This window comes from Scyliorhinus canicula, chromosome 5, assembly GCF_902713615.1.
Source record: "Scyliorhinus canicula chromosome 5, sScyCan1.1, whole genome shotgun sequence".
In the NCBI taxonomy this organism is placed as follows: Eukaryota; Metazoa; Chordata; class Chondrichthyes; order Carcharhiniformes; family Scyliorhinidae; genus Scyliorhinus; species Scyliorhinus canicula.
The window spans coordinates 62,246,298-62,262,864 of NC_052150.1; the positions used below are offsets into that span (position 1 = coordinate 62,246,298).

General features: G+C 39.4%; 1 protein-coding gene across 8 annotated transcripts in view; it reads right to left on the reverse strand.

The window, feature by feature from the left end:
- LOC119966020 (triple functional domain protein) overlaps positions 1–16,567 on the reverse strand; it is a 684,537-nt gene that overhangs the window by 194,741 nt on the left and 473,229 nt on the right. For all 8 annotated transcript variants that reach the window (XM_038797164.1, XM_038797162.1, XM_038797163.1 and 5 more), the window contains one exon: positions 15,794–15,893. In XM_038797164.1, coding sequence (XP_038653092.1) covers positions 15,794–15,893 — 100 coding nt within the window. The remainder of the gene's footprint in view (positions 1–15,793; positions 15,894–16,567) is intronic.

Genomic DNA, 16,567 nt, shown 5'->3' on the forward strand with positions numbered 1-16,567 from the left:
ATTGAATGCGGCAATCACCAGTTTACAAATGATCTTACAAAAGAAAGATTGTTTTGTTCCCCCACCCACTGTTATTTTTCACTTGCTCATTACAATTTGCACTTACCTCTGGGTGAGTTTGTGACCTTTTATAATGACTGACCCTTACTCCAATTAGATAAAGTGGAAAAAAATGCAACCAAACTCCCAAAGCTTTCTGGTGACTCATTATTAAGCTTATGGTGAATGTTTTGCTTTGGCTTTTGCAAAATTATCATGACAAATTACTGCACTTAGGCATATATAACTCAATGTGTGACATTTCAGAATCCATAGTCAATTCATACCACAGTACCACATAATTGACAGTAAGTGTTTATCAAATAATACATTTTAATTGTGCATGGCATGAAAACCATAGGTGGTTTCTAATTATAGTAATTAATACATTTTGTCTGTCAACAAGCTGATGATCTTTTAAGTTATCTTAATTTCTAAGTTCTTTGCCATCCAGGGAGCTCTGGATTTGTTTGCCCTTCCTTCCCCTTTTGAGGGAACATACCTTGACTGTGCCTGAATTATCGCTTCTTTCAAAGGAGCCCATTGTTCAGCTACCATTTCTTCTGCCAACCTTTGACTTCAGTGTATTTTGCCCAGATCTTTTCTTATCCCATTGAAGTTGGCTTTCCCCCAGGTAATTCTTCTTACTTTGGACTGTTCTTTGTCCTTTTCTACAGTCAGCTTAAACTTTATGATACAATGATTGCTGTCTCCTAAATATTCGCAAACTGATACTTAATCCACCTCAGTTTCAAGAACCAGGTCCAAAAGTGCCTCCTTCCCCATTGGACTGGAAATGTACTGAAGAAAATTTTCCTGAGCACACACTAGGAACTCTCGACCCTCTCTGTCCTTTACACGAATACTATCCCGGTCTAAATTTGGATATTTAGAGTCCCCATTATATATACGCGATAATTTTTGTACTACTCTGTAGTTTCCTTTCAAATTTGTTCCTCTACATTCTTCCCACTAATTTGTGGTCTATAGACTACACCAAGCAATGTAACTGCATCATTTTTGTTCCTTAAGTTCCTTCAATATTAAAAGTCATCCATTTGTTCAGATAATAAGTTTAGTTACCTTAACATTTTTATTTTCAATTAATTATTAAGCAGTTTATTTTATGAAGAAATTATTTTCATAAAAATATTAAAAAACTTCCTTTAAACTCCATACATCTACATTTTTATTTCCCTACATTAAAGTAAAAAAATCTGAGGGCAACAGGTGGCAAAGTGGTTAGCACTGCTGCCTCACAGCACCGAGGTCCCAGGTTTGATCCCGGCCCCGGATCACTGTCAGTGTGGAGTTTGCATATTCTCCCCGTGTCTGCATGAGTTTCACCCTCAAAATCCAAAGATGTGCAGGGTTGGCCACGCCAAATCGCCCTTAATTGGAAAAAAATATTTGGGTACTCTAAATTTATTAAGAAAAAAAAAGTAAAAATATCTGTTTCGTGCTGTTTGAAATTAATATAAGTGTTACAACTTAGGCTTGGCAAATATTGGCGTTTTAAAAGTGGACATTTTACTCGATTAAATCTATAAATACAAACTATTTACCATTTTGGATCAAAATGGATTCAAATAATTGTTATAACCCACTAACTACACAATCCTGGATGTCAATACTCAAAATTTTATGAAGTAACAGAATATTTTTATTTTATTAAAGGATAACATTTGAATTGTGCAATCTAGAACATGTCATGCAGAATAAAAGGGAGACGTCGGGAAAGCTTTCTTAGTTCTTCCAGACTATTTCAATTGCACTGAAATGAAAGTCAGACTGTTTGCAGGAGGAAGCCTGCACTCAGAAAAAGAGCAGCTAACATTTAGATATCTTGGCCTTCAGTAATTTCCTGATTTTAATGTTTAACATGACAGTATATAACATTTAAATCATCAATCAGCCGAATGGCATTATAAGGCCATCATAGGACATACATGAATATGTTGAGTTTTGTTTCCCTATTTTTTATAATTTTGGCACAGGGCAGTGAGTCTCTCAAAACAAAAGGAAAACTCCTCTTTACTTAACTATTTGAAGTGGCAAAAGATCTAAGCAATTACATGTGACATCAAATCCTAGTGCTGTGATGTAGCCTCTCACAAAATAACATCACATTGCTTGATTATGGAGTCAGACCAGAACCTGATTCTGGAATCATACTGGCACCCTTGATTTTGTTTCAAATAGCAGCATATCAAATAATTTTAAAGAAAAACTGCCGACCATCAACCATGCACAGACATTGTAATCATTATTGATCCTGTTTTCTTCAAGGCACAAATGCCTTTTTTAACACAATGTCTATTTTTTTGTGTGGTGCATCGGCTAGAATACCTGTGGATCTCTGCATGAATAATAACTGAGGAGACAAATCCCACAGATAAAATTCTTCTTTCATCAATTATATCAAAAGTACATGAGGCAGAATGACCTTTTCTACAATTTATGACGACTTTTCACTAACACAGATTTCATTGGGCACTGTGTGTCTGAGGTGGAAAACCATTGCTGGGAAGTAGATTTTTGGGTGCTTGTTTTTGCAATGGCTGAAATGCAATAAATAAATTAAATTCTTCACCTTTTCTTGATATTGGCTCAGAAAGTATACAATTTAATTCAATGATTAATTTATGTTGGGTCTAAACTTGGGTTTACATAAAATTTGAACATCACAAATAAAATAAATCTAATTAGAAGATCAACAAACATTTCATAATTTATTTTGCTGTGCAAAGTTTATCTATAAATTAAATTGCAATTTTAAAATATGTATTTTCATCAATTTTTATGGGTTATCATTCGACGGTAGTTGTGTTGCTGGATTGGTAACCGACATCAACTAATGTAATAATGCAGAAAATGGTGGAAATAATCAGGTATGAAAATGAAAATCGCTTATTGTCACGAGTAGGCTTCAATGAAGTTACTGTGAAAAGCCCCTAGTCGCCATATTCCGGCGCCTGTCCGGGGACGCTGGTACGGGAATCGAACCGTGCTGCTGGCCTGCTTGGTCTGCTTTAAAAGCCAGCGATTTAGCCTGGTGAGCTAAACCAGCCCCTATGGAGGGATCTATGGAGAAAGAACGGGTGCAGAGGAGATTTACCAGGATGTTGCCTGGTATGGAGGGAAAATCTTATGAGGAAAGGCTGATGGACTTGAGGTTGTTTTCGTTAGAGAGAAGAAGGTTAAGAGGTGACTTAATAGAGGCATACAAAATGATCAGAGGGTTAGATAGGGTGGACAGTGAGATGGAGGTGGCTAGCACGAGGGGACATAGCCTTAAATTGAGGGGTAATAGATATAGGACAGACGTCAGAGGTAGGTTTTTTACGCAAAGAGTGGTGAGGCCGTGGAATGCCCTACCTGCAACAGTAGTGAACTCGCCAACATTGAGGGCATTTAAAAGTTTATTGGATAAGCATATGGATGTTAATGGCATAGTGTAGGTTAGATGGCCTTTAGTTTTTGACTTCCCATGTCGGTGCAACATCGTGGGCCGAAGGGCCTGTACTGCGCTGTATCGTTCTATGTTCTAAAGAAACAAGAGTTAAGGTTTCAGGTCGCTGATATTCCATCACAACTGGAAAACGTTTGAAATGCCATTTGCCCAGGTTTGATGAAAGTAATTGACCCGAAACATTAACTCTGCTTCCCTCTCCACAGATCCTGCTAGACCTGCTGAGTATTTTCAACAATTTCTCTTTCTATTTCAGATTTCAAGCATCAACAATATTTGGCTTTTAACATAAACTAATGATGCTGAGGTACGAGTTCAAATCCCACAATAGCATCTGGGAATTTAAATTCACTTAATTCAGTAAATCTGGAATAAAAAGGCTGGTAATCAGTAATAGCAATGATGAGGGATTGTCATTAAAAAACCATCTGGCGCACTAATACTCCTTAATCCTTTAGAGAAGGAAATCTGCCATCTTTACCCAATCTGACCTCTATGTGACCCACAGGAATACAGTTGACTTTTAACGGCCCTCCAATATGGCCAAAAAACCCAGCACATGGTTGTATTCAAGACTCACCACCACCTTCTCAAGAGCATTGGAATATGGGCAATACATGCTGGCCTTGCCAGCGACATCCACATCCTGTGGATGAATTAAAGAAATCTCTTATCTAAGAATAAATAAGTGACAGAGAAGTAACAAAATGAGGTTTATACACTAGACAAATGCAGTCTAATCTAGCAAGCTCTAGTATTAAAACCAGAACACAATCTCAGGAGCTCTGGTATTCTCTAGCTCTAGTAGAATAAGCTCTCGTATTAGATCACTCTCTTTCTCTGACTATTTTGTGGTCCGTTTTCTGGTTTAAAAAATCATGGTTTAGGGTTTTGTGCTGTGTCTAAAATAATGATGAGCATTATATTAAATGCATTGCATATTGCATTTCATCCAACAAATGGGTTCTAATATGCTGGCACTGTCCATAAATCAATCACTTAATTTATACAGCCCTTAAACATCCATTACTGATTAGGTTATTTTATTAGAATATCCAACTAATCAGAACAATTTTGATACAGTAACAGTATGTTGTAGCAATTCGGAAATGACACTAAATATACAATTGTAATAATTAAAAATGTGGCAAGTAACACAAAATCATGAAGAACTATCATTTCTGTAAACCAAATTGGAATTGATGAAACAATTAGGGTCAAGCAAATTACTACTTTTCTGTGAGCTGGGACATGGATAAAACTAACATTAAAAGAGGCATGTATTGTCAATATTGTAAAAAGAACAGAAAGGCTTGCATTTATGTATCCTCTTTCACAACCTGAAGATAGCTCAAAAGTGTTTTACAGCAAATGAAGCCCTTCTAAAGTATGATTCACTGTTGTAGTGTGAGAAATCAAGCAACCAATATCTTCGCACCAAGCTCCCCCAAACAGCAATGGGGTAATAACCAGGAAATCTGTTTTAATGATGACAGCTGAGGGATAGATATTGGTCAGGGCCTCATGCTGTACTTCAAAATAATGCCTTGGGATCTGTTCCGTCCACCTGAGAAGGCAGACAGGGCTTCGGTTTAATGTCTCATCTGAAAGACAGCTAATTCAAAATTACAGCACGCCCCTGGACGGCATTGCTTTCTCAGGATAGTGATATTACTGAGACCGTATAGTCATATACGCATGATATCAAAGTAAAACTCCTTCATATTGCTCCACAAATATGTAGCAAAAGAATGCAAATTCCAGACCAGCTCCAGTTATGCAGCCATTCTAACTGGAAGTTGATGCACTGCTGACACGGATTCTGATGGTAACATGGAGACTCTGAGTATTGAAACACACTGAGATATTAAGCTCAATTTGATTCAATGAAATGTGCCATGTGAATTGCAAAATTAAAATCCTGAATCTGAACTAAATTGAATTAGTAAAAAAAGGAAACTCTTAATACAGAGACAAAAACTGAAGTTCTCATTGCAGGGTACCAGTTTCTACCTGAGAGTCATATAACCACTGCTTTTGATCTGAATTGCAGATTACCACTTGGACTTTCCTTGTGAGTGCTGCTTCCTTATATCAGAAGAATTATCATCTCACACTCATACTTATATAAATTGTAAAGATGAATGAATCAGTGAAAGATCATCGAAATATAAAAGCTGGGCTTTGTCCTCCTAACACTGTGGTTGCACCTACAAATTGTTGCATGTTTACGTAAACTGATTTTTTTTGAAACTACTGTAAATTACAATAAATCACAAAAGTAAAATGGAGACATGATTACACCATAAATTGTTTCCATTGTAAAATTACAGTACATTTTATTCCATTATTCCTCACAGAGTTTCCAACTAGGCTAAGATTGAACCTATTTAAATTTCAAAACAATGGAATTTCAGCCTGGAGGATATGGAATTAATTTAGGATCAAGGCAAACAACTGTCATAAATAGAATGAAAACATAAATTGACGAGGAAGAAATGTTTCAATTATGTTACTTTGTACAATCATACAGAGATTATGCTATTAATCAGAAGCAGGCTCCATTGGGAAAGTCTTTCATTAATTCATTCATTAGTCTGATCATTCACTAAATCATTACCAATAACCCACAGCATAAAGTATAGCTGAGAATGCAATTCCGTACGTTAGCAAAACTAGTTGTTTGAGGACATTCAATTTTTAGCTATATGATAAATATCTGCTTTATTCACACACAACTATGATAAATTCTAGCCAGCTGAAAAACAATGTTTTGTGCAAATTTGTTAACTGGATATTATATGTACTTGCTTTTTGATATGCATGTTGCACATGATGTAGGTTAAACAAAAATTTCAAGAATAAGAATTTATCTCATAAATTGAAGAACAAAATGAGCTGATTAAGGTTGAATTATTCTCTTTTGCACAACTCTATTCAATTCCGTAGGCCACATAATTAATGCAGAATTATTTGATTATGGGAATTAGATTGGGTAACATTCTGACCATCAAACAATGTTGCAAATACAAGCATAGGAAATGAAGACCACAAGTGCATTTATACATTTTATTTAATTGTAAAGGCATGCATGCGTACCCTGCAAGTATAAACTGTGGTACAAAAAAACTTACCCAATTTTGATGAGGCATAGCTAATGAGCTTAGAAGCTGTGAAACAGACTCCATACTTCTACTTATACTTCCAGCTGAGCTGTTTCAATCCTTTATTGTTCTCTCATATTACTTCAAAAACTGAGATTGTCTCAAAGGTAGGTTTTCACCCAGACTGGTTAGGATTCTTTGCTTATTTTGGAGCAAAGAAGAACTATATCTATGCCTGAAAATTCTGGGCACAATAGGTACTCTTTTCAATTCGCTTTACATTAAAGGTAAAATATCCTAATTAAAGAGCTCTCTATTGATCCAATTTCTAACTGAGGGCACCTATAGTCAGACAATAACAGTGCTAGAAGAATACGCTTAACTGCTGCACCAATAACTGCAGAACAGCATTTCCTACCTTCAGCTTATGGGTCTGCATTAAAAGCAGTGAGTGGGTAGTGGTTGCTTCCTGTCATTATAAGGGACTGCCCATTTAACATATTATTCGCCACAGTTTCTCCCCCAGCTACAGACATATGCAGACAAATTTAACAACAGAAAAAGGGTGATGAAAGAAATTATTTTAAAAATCATCCTGATTTGGGTGCGACACAGTGCAGTGCATGTTGCAGGTACCTAATGAGGCCATTGGCACAACAATAGCAAATTGGCCTATTAGCCTCATTGGGATAATAATGGTGAGCTGGAGTTTCCATTTGCACCCCAGCGGCAACACTTTAGGCCTATTCTGATGCTGGATCAGGTTCTCAGGTCAAGTTCAGGTGAGGAAGAAAAAAGATCAGGAAAGGAGCAACTGGTAGCCATCTCAGAGACGTGGTTACAGGGTCATTGAAGAGTATATAACATTTCAAAAAGATAGGAAGCTTGGAGAAGATGGTAACTAGTAATTTAGAAAAATGTAAGGTGACCTGATTTAAACATATAAGTTCCTGCGGAGACTTCACAGGGTAGATAATTGGAGCCCAGATGGAAAACCGGCGTGTAGCTCTCTAGTTGCACAGATCATTTTTCACTTGAGCCTCTCTCGAGTAAAAAAAATGGCCATGGTTTATGGCGTCAATCTGGCAGAGTGGGGCCTGATAGAGCCGGTATTTCGGCGCCATCTTTAAAGGGCACCCCGATCACCACCCCACCAATTGCCTGCAAGTTCCCCCTCACTGCACGCTCCTCCATTCCCCGCTCAATGGCCTTGGTGCTCCCCCCCCTCCCCAAATGTGGCTCCCAGAGGACCAGCCCTGGCACTGTACCAAGGGCCGGGTATATCCCTCTCCCCCCAGGGCATACTTAACTTTGCAACCTCAGGGGGTTCCCTTTGACTGATTCATGACTTCAAATAGCTGTTGTAAACTTTGTTTGCAAGCTTTGAATATTCAGTGAGGGGGAATCATGTGGCAGGGGCAGGGTAATTACATCAAAATGTATGGGAAAACATTAAAATGAGGTCCTCGATCTTTGTGGGTGTGACCCTCATGATGTCACTGGCGAGCGGCGTGGAAAATCGGGAAACACGATCTTTCTGGAGAGAATAGTGTTTTGCATTTGAAATCCCGCACATGGCTAAAAGGGGCTGAAAATCACCCCTAGATGTTTCCACTTGTGGGGGAGATTAGAACTAGAGACACAATTTAAGAATAAGATGTCTCCTTTCTAACATGGAGATGTGGAGATTTATTTTCTTTCAACAGGTCGTTAACATGCAAAATCCTCTTCCCAGGAAAGCAAAGATATACAGGTAAGGTTGATTTGGCCTTGCTAAATTTCCCCTTAGTGTCCAAGGATGTATAGGTGAAGTGGAGTTACAGGGATAAGCCAGATTACGGTCCTCTTTCAGAGGGTCAAATGGCCTCCTTCTGTGCTGTGGCAATTCTATGGTTCAGTGGAGGCTGGGCCATTAAATTTATTCAAGGCGGAGTTGGACAGATTTCTGCTAAATAAGGGAGTCAAGGGTTATTGGGGGGGGGGGGGGGGGCAACAGGGGAGTGAGTTGAAGCCACGACCAGATCAGTCATGATCTTATTGAATGGCAGAGAAGGTTTGAAGTGACAAATGGCCCACCCCTGTTTAAATCCTTTGTTTCCATGTTCCTGCTTCCGCTGGTTGCACAAAAAGTAAAATTAGAAAGCTCAGAACTTTCCTTTCCAGTGAATGTCTCCAGCAGTCCCTTCAAGAACTGCCTGGTTGGCTGTTGTGCACCTGAAGGAACTGCTGCAATGTGCATGGCACATGCTGTGACCATCTACAGCACAATTTTGGAAAGAGTCCTGAAGCAGGTATTAGGCCCCAAATTTTGACATGCAATGAGCCTACTGGTTTTAGCTACCCATGTGTATACCTAAGCAATAGAGCCAGCCATTCATTTATGGCACATAATAAATATGTGCATGGAAGCCTGAAAAACAGGCTAAAAATCATATTTTTTCTTATTATTTTCAACTCCATGCAGTTAGATTTCCTAATTTGCAACAAACTAATTTACAGCCTCCAAGCTCATATTTCAACAATTCATATGGTAACAGTTTCCCATTCTAGTGACCAAAATTGTAATAACGTGATTTTAAATAGGATTCCAAAATGTATGGTCTTCCACTAAAGAGGGAGCATTCTTTTAACCAGTATCATTAACTACTGCCAATGCAGGAAAAATAATTCAGTGAATCTACATTATTTCATGAGATGGGTACAATATCTTAAGTCATTCCTATGACTGATTTGTGATGTGCAACACAAGTTATGCAACAGAGTTACGCACTGCACCTTCAATTTTTATCTAAATTTTACTGCTCTTCTATAAGATAATACAGGTGATTTCAACTGGGCGACCAGGCTGAATATTGTCCAGAGCTGAGATATCTAGTCACCGAGAGAATCAAAGAATGAATAAGCACAAGATGCCATTCAACTAATCTTGCACATGCCAGCTCGCCTGCCTTTTCTCAATTGCCCTGCAATAATTTTCCCTTTAATTATTTCTTGAATTCTTTATTAAATGATGCTATTCAACCTGCTTCAATCATCACTCTTTCAGATTGTGCATTCTAGATCATACAACCTGCTGTGTAAAAATGCCATGTCATCTCTAGTTCTTTTGCCAATACTGCTTTTCTCTAGTTGTTGATCCTGCCACTGGATGGTAACATTCCTTGACTGCCTTGCCCTTTTCTTTAACCTTTCTGAACAATGTACTGAGATGGTTACAGTATAGCCATTCACACTGGATACCATCTTTGTTTCTTTACTATGTCCATTACCATTCTCTTTGGTTTTTGCACAATTAAATATTTTGTTATTTAATCTCTCCTGCCCTTTTTTGTTCTTCCTGTCCCCTTTCCCCTTCCACTGGCTTAATAACCCGTACATTTCTATCTCCCTTCTGTTCTGATGGCAGGTCATTGACCACAGATACAGTCTGACCTGCCGAGCATTTCCAGCATTTTAAAAATTTTTATTGCTGCTGTCACTGGCAGTGGAGGACTTTTAAAAAAACTACGTAATGTTATTTTCTGAATATCCACAAAGCATCCATCAGAAACTCTATAATCTCTGAAAGCGGTGGAGCATTCAGTATAGCACGTGATTCCACTGCAATTTCATCAAGGGCAGGCAAAGCTCATTTTAAGTAGTGACAGAATTAGACAAATGTAACATTGAATTAAACCAAATAGCAGAAGGTAGATTTCATTTGCATTTTACACAGTTTTTTCTAACAAGCCCTTTTCCCAGGCTCTATTGGAATGGGGTGGTGCATTTCTTTGTCATTTTTGAGTCTAAACTTAGTGGAGAATGATGGGATGAATTTTTTTTTGGTGGCCGCAAATTATCTAAATGAAACTGATTATGTAGTTGCAATTCATTTTGCAGTCAGCAAATCCTACTCAGAATCTAGCATTAGCCAGAAGTCTCCCTCAAAAATGATAATCTTTATTGTCACAAATAGGCTTACATTAACACTGCAATGAAACCACTGTGAAAAAGCCCTAGTCGCCACATTCCGGTGCCTGTTCAGGTACACAGAGGGAGAATTTAGAATGTCCAAATTACTTAATAGCACGTCTTTTGGAACTTGTGGGAGGAAACCAGAGTACCCGAAGGAAACCCTATGCAGACACGAGGAGAACGTGCAGACTCCACACAGACAGGAATCGAACCTGGGACCCTGCTACCGTGCCACCCAGTATCACACAGTATATTGCTCGTGCAATATACTGTCTCACCCATGTTTATTTTTTTCTGCAGTCATGGTTAGGAAGTAAGGGGGGGGGGGGGGGGGGGAAGAGATACTCGGCACATATTCGGAATACAGCTCATATCGTCTAGTTGTTCCCATCCACCCACATATAGGTACCAGTAAGTAAAACAGTCAATTGTGGAGTGGATAATTGAAGCCAACTACTAATGTGAGTACAGCACATCATGGTGGAAAAAGGGGGGTTTGACCTATATGTCAGGTATTGCAAAATCATGATTTGCAGGAATGGAAAATGGGGTTGTATTATGCCAAATCAATTTAGACACAGCAAATTATATTACTTATTAGACAAAAGGTAATGTAAACATCGTTGTTCCTAAGGGTCACGGTCCGGACCAAATCAGCAAATATCAACAAAAGCATATAAAATGTTTGAAATAGAAGACTGCTGTTGACAGATTGTGAATGTAACATAGATTGAGTCTTTGATTTAGAATTGGAAACTCCACTGGTTGTAGATTCAATATTCTTAACATTGGAACACTGAACATCCAAAATGGTATTACAGCTTTACCAGATATTATCCATAAACTAAACAATTGGTCAAGGAGGGTGTGATAGATTGAAGATGTTTCTGATTGTTTGATATTTGTCCAAATCTTGCTGGAGCTGGGCACCTTGTTATGAATCCTGGTAGGCTGACTTTTTGCTTATACCCTTCAGCTCATAAATTTTGCCATGCAAGTGTGAGCTGATATCAATGAAGCACTGGAAACTTGGCTAATAATCGAACCAAAAGTATATCTCCTTAGCAAAGGAGATTTTTGAATTAAGAAAGAAAGATGAATAATTTGGAATATGGGTAAATTAAAATAGATGAATTAGAGTCAATATAGGTACAGAATTAAAGTGAAAAGAAACTGAATGAAGGGAAAGAAAATAAAGACATAAGATGGAAAATAAAGAAAAAGAAAATGTATCTTAAGTTCTTGGAGAAGAATTTACTATTTGCAGGAATGAGATTCAGCAATTCAAGTAATTCTGGGCTGGAGAGAACGTTCATGTCATCAAAAGATACTTATGCTCTTAAGTATCAATTTGGATTTTTTTTTGTTGTGAAGTAGTTTTATCTGTAATTCCGACATAATGGGATGCTGAGGAGGAGGTGCTGTATGTGCAAGGCAAGCTGAAAAGCTATGGACAAAATTTTCTGTCCTCGTTTGCGGCTGGGATTTTCCAGTGCTGATGAGAGTGAATGGAAACAGAGCTGGGTGTCATCAATATACATGTGAAAGCCACGCTGTATTTTGCACGGTGTATTCAGGAGGCAGCATGTAGAAGAGTAACAGGAGAGGCCAAGGGTAGGTTCTTGGGGAGCACCAGTCACAACAGGGCAAGAGCACAAAAGAAACCACTGCAGGTGATACTCTTAGATAGATACGAATGGAACCAAATGTAGACACACCCAGCTGGATGACGGTGGAAGGACTGGATTATGGCATGGTTAAACTTGTCAAAGGCTGCAGGTATGTCCAGAGGACAAGGAGTCATAGCTTGCACTTGTCACACCTGTCTATAATGTCATTTGTGACTTTAAGAGCCATTTCAGTACTGTGGCAGGGATGAAAACCTGAATGGTGGCATTCAAGCGTGTATTCCTGGCAAAATGGGAATAGATTAGTGGGGAGGGGCGGGGAGGAATAGGAGGGGTCTAAGTTTCCAAGTGCGGTGGGGTAAAAGGATGGTTTTTTGAAAGCAGTGATAAAAGAGAGTGTCTATGTAGAGAACCATTAATATCAACAGACCAGGAGGGGAAATTGGGCATCCAGGAGTTTAATGTGAATAAGATTGAGGGAGCAGGAGATGGGTTGTCCGAACAACGTGATGTTGAAGGGGACATAAGAGAGGGCTTAAGTGGGGCACTCTTTCCAAGGGCTGGTGTAGACTCGATGGGCCGAATGGCCTCCTTCTGCACTGTAAATTTTATGAAATTCTATGAAAGAGAAAGATGCGAGTTCAGGGTGAGGGGCAGGCAGGAGGCTTCAGAGGAAGTTTGGCCCAGTGAACTATTGGAAGCAAGGGAAGAGGCAGAGGCTGCTGATCAGCTGATCTTTATCTAAGTGACAAAGAAGTCTGTGAGCTTCCTGTACTTATTGTTGGGAGGTGAGACTGGAGAAGATAGTGGAGAGGTGTTTCAGAAGATGGTTTGCAGTAGAGAAAAGAAGCGGGAGTTTTTTTTAAATTTCAAGATTATTCTGAAATATTGAGCAGTCTTATTACATAAGAGGAGCACCAATGGTTTTTTTGTGTGATCCAACCACATTTGGCAGTGGACAGCTAAACCAGTTGTCTGTCATATCCCTTCAAACCTACATTCTCTAAACTGAAGGGGCAAAGATAAGGGTTATATAGGGGCTGGTTTAGCACACTGGGCTAAATTGCTGGCTTTTAAAGCAGACCAAGGCAGGCCAGCAGCACGGTTCAATTCCCGTACCAGCCTCCCTAAACAGGCGCCGGAATGTGGCGACATGGGGCTTTTCACAGTAACTTCATTGAAGCCTCCTCGTGACAATAAGCGATTTTCATTTCATATAGGGGAAATGGCAAGGGTAAGAGAGAGTAACGGTTTCATTGGGTGTAGGGTATCAAAAGTGAAGAGGGTGTGGTTGAGCAAATCAGTCATTGCAGAACTGTTGTGATGAATGGAGTGTCAAATGCTGGATAGTTGGAATCATGAAAGTGCAATTGTCGGTGAATGGGGTGGAAACCTTTTTTTCAAGGGGTGGACACAGGAGGAAGGCAGGTTAGGGGGATGTGGGAGGAAATTGGTACAAACAAGTGGTCGAGCGGAGGCCGTATCTGTGATTGATACAACATGGGTAGTGAGACCACGTGTGATGACAACGTCAAGGGGATGATTGTTAATATGGATCTAAGAGTTTACATGGGAAGAGATTTAGGGAGGATAAAAGAAAAAGAAACATGATGAGTTGAGGTGAAGGCTGAGAAGTCAATCTGTACATAGGCTCTGGAAGAATAGCAGTGAAGACACCTCAGAGAAAAGTTTTTGAAATGAGGGGAGAGACTTGGGAGGTTGGCAAAGAACAAATTCTTGGGAGGTCGATTGAGAATGAACACAAGATTACAAGAAAATTAGGCTCCCCCCCAGCCTTCTCCGTGATCAATATGATCATGGCTGATTTTTTGCCTCAATTACTCTTTCTCACCCACTCCCTATTTTTCTAGGAATTAAGAACAGGAGTAGGCCACTCGGCCATTTGAACCTGCTCCACCATTTAATAAGATCATTGTTGATCCGATTGTAACTTCAACCCCACATTCTCACCTACTCATTAAGAATCTATCTAACGCTGCCTTAAAAATATTCAAAGGCTGCTTCCACTGTCTTTTGAGGAAGAGAGCTCCAGGGACTCATGACCCTCAGATACAAGGTAATTGAGCTGAAGAAAAAACAGTGCAATTAAGTGGAAACTCCAGACCATAGTGTTGATGGGAGTCATCACTGGCACTCAGTTTTGGAAAAAGATTTCTCATGGTGTTTTCAATGTACTGTTTAAAAATGTACTTCTCTGGAATGTTGGCGATGCCAAGTTTAGCCCTAAACATTTATACTCTGCCAGTAGTTAAGCTCAAATGGGAATTAAAGACCTTCTTATAGATAGAACAGTACAGCACAGAACAGGCCCTTCGGCCCTCGATGTTGTGCCGAACAATGATCACCCTACTCAAGCCAACGTATCCACCCTATACCAGTAACCCCCGCCCCATTAACCGTATTTATTTAGGACACTAAGGGCAATTTAGCATGGCCAATCCACCTAACCTGCACATCTTTGGACTGTGGGAGGAAACCGGAGCACCCGGAGGAAACCCACGCACACACGGGGAGGACGTGCAGATTCCGCACAGACAGTGACCCAGCCGGGAATTGAACCTGGGACCCTGGAGCTGTGAAGCATTTATGCTAACCACCATGCTACCGTGCTGCCCCAAACTTGAACTGCTTGGGAGTTTTTCTGACCACTGGAAAATTACAGCAGTTGATCAATGTGTCCTCACCCAATGTCCAGATGTAAGCACTCTTCGCTTTAGTTCAATGGGTAAAGATCAATAAGCCAGAACCATGATTTGCTTTTGCTTTCTCTAGCCAATTATGGTGTTTCAACCAACACTCCATTTAACCCAATACAAATTAAAAATCAAACCTGTTACTTTCCTCATTCATATGGTTCAATATCAAAGCAAACAGTATTCTTGTTGTTCATTTTCCAGTTGTTTCTGAAGTACTTTGATGCTTTTAAAGCTTCAGTGTCACTTCCAACTGGAACACTTTGAAATTGTGAGCCATAAGAGGGCTTAAGGAAATATGATGCATGTCGAAATTGGAGGCCTGGCTTTCAACCATTTAAATATCATTCACTTCTGGTTATAGGCCATGACAATGAATTCATAGCCAGCCTTCTTTGTTTTCTTACAAGCAGTATTTTTCTCTGTGAATAGCACTGAAGGCACAAGAGTGTGATCAGCATGAGTAACTTTTTTTTGACTTACAGCTTTTCAGCACGAGCACAAAAATTATAAACTACAATTTGTAATTATTATTTTTGTTGCTGCAAGCAATACTTGCCAGTTCTTTGCAAGAAACATGCTTCACTTTCCTCTTTGCAGCACATCAATTTGCACATTCATATTTAAACTTTCAAGGTTTGTAGTGGCACTTTGGCAGCAAAATAAAACATAAATAAGTTTAACGTCCTTCAGTTTCTGATCACAAATTCATCCATGTGAAACAAATAGGTTCTAATTTCAAAAGATTAAGAAATCCCAACCTTGGCTAGCAGCTGTATTTTTACTTGTGAAGAGGACTATTTCTGCAGCCAAATCATTGCAATGAGGTCAAACTGTGAAAGTTTAATGTTGTTTGGTTGAAAATGACAGAATATCACCTACCTTGTCACTGTCCAGAGTGTTCTGTGAGGTCCGTGATGCAATGGAAATTGTGTCGGGCTGGCTGCTAGCATCTCCCTGACTGTCTACATCTTCTCCATCCCTGAAATAAAATAAGATGTCTCACTGTCTTTACCACTGCAGATGAATGTTAACAAAGCCTGTGGTCCTTATTCATTAATTATTATGGTGAGACAGAGGCATAGTGGTAATGTCAATGAAGTGGACCAACACCTCCACCGAGAGAAGAACATGTTCATCATTTTGATATGTGCTGATTGGTTATCATTCTTGACTCATTCATGCAACTATTGAAATTCCTATCCTTCCTTGCGTTTTTTAAAATAAATTTAGTGTACCCAATAATTTTTCCAATTAAGGGGCAATTTAGCGTGGCCAATCCACCTAGCTTGCACGTTTTTGGGTTGTGGGGCGAAACCCACGCAGACACGGGAGAATGTGCAAACTCCACACGGACAGTGACCCAGAGCCGGGATCGAACCTGGGACCTCAGCGCCGTGAGGCGGTTGTGCTAACCACTAGGCCACCGTGCTGCCCCTTCCTTGCGTTCTTGACCTTATTGTTGCCTCCCTGTTCCATATCCATTTCTAACAAATGCTTTTGTTCTGCTTCTATACTACTCATCATTTTGGGATTGCCCTGACCAAACTTCCAAATGTGACTGCAACTATGATGTGTCATCCATCCTTGTCCTCTTTGACTGCTCTGTAGGATATAACAACATAGTTAGCTTATGCTTTTATTGCCACTTCTGTT